Source organism: Gossypium raimondii, chromosome 1 (genome assembly GCF_025698545.1).
Source record: "Gossypium raimondii isolate GPD5lz chromosome 1, ASM2569854v1, whole genome shotgun sequence".
NCBI lineage: Eukaryota > Viridiplantae > Streptophyta > Magnoliopsida > Malvales > Malvaceae > Gossypium > Gossypium raimondii.
Window position 1 is genome coordinate 39,266,888 of NC_068565.1, and position 4,016 is coordinate 39,270,903.

Below are 4,016 nucleotides of genomic sequence, written 5' to 3' on the forward strand. Positions count from 1 at the left end.
TTGGGCTACAAACCTAGAAATCAAGTAATTCAAAAACCATTTCAAAGAGAAACCGAAGATCTATGATTTGGGAACAAGAACCACCCAAAAATCTATCAGAGCATCTCAAAAAGTCTAGTCAAATTTGACCTACAAAAGACTACAAGATTGATTTTGGATTCTCATGTAACTTCAATCTTTGCTCTTAACAAATGTTAACTTTGCTAACATTGCAGTCCATGTGCATGTCACATCAACAATTAATTAATTTTTTTAATTTAAAAATATATAATTTTTTAATTTTTCTTAAAAATAAATTATATTATAATTTTTTTTAAAATTTAAAAAATATCAAAAAATTAATTAATTGCTAATGTGGCATCCACATGGTAGTCACATATATGTTCATATCTATTTTAGGGTGATTTGACAAAAATCGCAAATTCAAGAGGTAAAAGAGACGAAAATTAAATGAATGACTAAAATGATTTTTTGTAAAGTTAAAAGGTCAAATAAGACATTGTGACTTTATTTATTTATTTGAAAGGCTATAATTTAGGGTTAAGCAAAAAAATCAACCAAACCAAAAACCTACCCGAATCGATGTATTTAGACGGTTTATGAAATGCAAGTTCAAAAACCGCGAATACTCGAAACCAAATTGAATTCTATTTTTTATTTAAAATATATTTAATTTTAAATTTTATGGTATAAAAATAAAAATTTTATATTTAAAATAATAAAATAATTTAAAAGTTCTTGAAAAATTATTGCTTTTTAGAAGTATTTACTGAAAAATACCTTTGAATTTTTGTCAAATAATAGTCAAAAGCCATAAAACAAAGCTTATTTTATCAAAATAAGTTTAAAAAATCAAACCAAAAATTAATATGGGAAAACCAAGAACTGAACCGAATTATGATAGGTGGTTCAAAAAATCTAAAAATCTCGACTGAACCGAATCGATATCTCCTCTACTAGGTTAAATTCTGCTATTAGTACATGTACTTTGCAAAAGCTATGGATTTAGTCCCTATGCTTTTATTTGATCAATTTTAGTCCTTGTACTTTTTTAATTTTCAAATTTTGGTCTTGCCCTAAACGGTAGCGTTTAAATTCATTTAGTTAAATTTAATTACTATTTTTGTACTATATGTACAGTTGTAGATTTAGTCCATTTTCTTCAACTAGATCATTCTAATTCCCTATACTTTTCAATTTTTAAAATTTCAATCTTAACAAAAATGACATTCGATAATTCATTAACTGAATTTTAATGAGTATTATGTGGAAATAATAAGCTGACATGACATTACATATATAATAATATGTTTTGCACCCCAAAATTTGAAAATATCATAATTTTACTTAATGAATTTAACAATTATTGTTTGATGAGAATTAAAATTTAAAAATTTGAAAAAGTAAAAAAAAAAACTAAGAAATGACGAAATAAAAATAGACAGGAGTTTTTATGAAAAATTGACAACAGTCCAAGCATCCGTGAAGATGATGGGCTTGGTCTCAACTTAAGCCCTAAATAGTAATGGCCTGATTTGGATCGTCGGTATTTAGAATGTACGATTAAAAGATAAAAAGACGTAAAAATTCAGAACTTGAGCAGACGAAGAACAGAAAATGCATTCTCTTCAATTCTCAGTTCCACTAGTACCAACTTCCCGGTTCAAACGCCATTCGGTTCGTTGCGCTAGCGACCGCCAGCAGCTTTTTAACCGCATTGCCCCTGTTTATGATAACGTAACCCATCTTTCACCTCTCTATCCTTTTATTCAACCAGTCTTCTTCTTCTCGTAATTTTTGCCTTTGGTTTTGACAACATTTGCAGCTGAATGATTTGCTGAGTTTGGGTCAGCATCGTATATGGAAACGCATGGCTGTATCATGGAGTGGGTTGGTATTCAAATTTCTCCCCCTTTTTGTTTCGTTGAATTTTTATTTACCAAGCACTGAAACAGGGCCAAAACGGGAGATTCCCTCTTGGATTTGTGCTGTGGAAGCGGGGATTTAACCTTCCTCATGTCTGAGAAGGCCGGTGCCGACGGCAAAGTATGCTTGTTTTGAATTGTTTTATACCAAAATACAAATAGTATCTGAGGTGCTAAGTGTGTAGGTAATTGGCCTCGATTTCTCGAAAGAACAACTATCAATTGCTTCATCACGCCAATACTTGCTTTCAAAGGCTTGCTACAATAACATTGAGTGAGCACTGGTAAATCTTGTTGTTAACTAACTAGTATGAAAATGCTCTTTCAATAATGGAGGTCATAGGTGAAGTATTACAAACTTATCTTCTATTGTGCATAAAACCATTATAAGTTTGTCTTATCATGACATAATTTGTGTTTGGAATTGAATCTAGATGGGTTGAAGGTGATGCACTCGATTTGCCATTTTCTAATGGTTACTTTGATGCTATTACTATGGGTTATGGGCTGCGCAATGTGGTTGATAAACGTCGAGCTATGCAGGAGATGTTCCGAGTTCTAAAGCCTGGTCTATAGACTATATACTCAAATCTTCTGTTTCTCTTGTTGGCATATAGGTTTTCTTTTTTAATTGAACTTGATGGAAAATTGAAAATACTTTAAAGGTTGCTTCTTTCTGCAGGCTCAAGGGTATCGATCCTCGACTTCAATAAAAGCATGCAGCCATTTACTGCATTGTTTCAGGTATACACCACTGCCCCAACTTTTTATATTTTTGAACATCGTAAAGAGTTGCGGTAGTGACGAATGTCACCTTGCACTTGTTGCACATTAAGTTCAATTCTGAAAGATGCCATTGACGATCAAAAGTTTTTCTTTCGGAAAGGAATGGATGATTGATAATGTTGTAGTACCAACGGCAACAGTTTACGGTCTTGCCAAGGAGTACCAGTATTTGAAAACTTCCATTGATGAATTTTTAACAGGTTCATTCCTTCAATTGCCTGTCTATTCATGCTGAATTATTTTCTTTTCACTGATGATTCGTTTTTCTAGATGTTATCAAATTAAGTCTTTGAAATCTAACTTCATTTAATCTTTGTTTAGAAAGTTGTAGATTCCCGTAACTAAAGTGTCTATTAGATCTATATCAGTAGCGTATTAGTCAGATTTTCTTTGTAAAATAGATGTTTTTCTTTGCAAAAATGAAACTACTGTATCCACACACGAAACTATGCAGTATGTATGGGTTCTCAGACTGTCGGAACCATTGATACGAAGTTTAGGGAGGATGTGATATGACAATAGCTTTTGAATAAATACTTGGCCTCTGTTGTAGGGAAGGAATTGGAGAAACTGGCCTTAGATGCAGGGTTTTCTTATGCCAGACATTACGAGATAGGCGGAGGCCTCATGGGGAACCTAGTAGCCGCACGTTAAAGTAATTTCATGCATTTGATGTTCGGTTTAGTTGTTGAGGAGGAAAGCATCTTCATGCATAGGAGTTCCTAACCTTTTCTAAATGCAGTGTGGATTTTGTTGTTAAATTGAATCCTTAGTGTTATGATTGAGAAATCTACAAAAAGAATAATGCTTTAGTTTTGCATCAAATTTGCAATAAAGCGGAGGGGGTGTCCATAGATTAGCTAAACAGGGCCTTGGATCTACTCCAAAGCGGTATCAAAACACCCCAACCCCAAGCCTCCTTGCCCAAAGAAATATACAAATCACCTATATATAGGGGTGAGCATTCGATTGACTTGAGTCAAAAAATTTCAAATTAGTCGAGTTGACAAATTCTATTTTAGCAATCGAACTCAATTTGAATTTTTTTTCGAATCGAGTCGAGTTAATGAATCTTATTATTTATACCCAATGTTGCGTTTATATAGACCAATTACTTAACTAGTAGACGAAGCACAAGATTATTTAACTATATAAACATTAACTTAATGGGTAAACATTTATCAAAACGACTTTGTTTTGCTATTTCTTATTTGAATTTTCGGATAACTCGAATTATGTAATTCATATTTGAGTTAAATCAATAATTTTATTTTTATTCGAGTTGATCCGAATAACTTGAACTAT

General features: G+C 32.3%; 1 protein-coding gene across 1 annotated transcript; it reads left to right on the forward strand.

Moving 5' to 3' along the window:
- The first annotated feature begins 1,570 nt into the window (after window positions 1–1,570).
- On the forward strand, window positions 1,571–3,576 carry LOC105785795 (2-phytyl-1,4-beta-naphthoquinone methyltransferase, chloroplastic). Its single transcript, XM_012611958.2, has 8 exons — window positions 1,571–1,737; window positions 1,826–1,890; window positions 1,956–2,046; window positions 2,111–2,199; window positions 2,360–2,493; window positions 2,608–2,669; window positions 2,812–2,911; window positions 3,265–3,576. Exons 1-8 carry the CDS (start codon window positions 1,618–1,620, stop codon window positions 3,363–3,365), a joined length of 762 nt encoding a protein of 253 aa, XP_012467412.1. The 5' UTR covers window positions 1,571–1,617; the 3' UTR covers window positions 3,366–3,576.
- The last annotated feature ends 440 nt before the right edge of the window (window positions 3,577–4,016 follow it).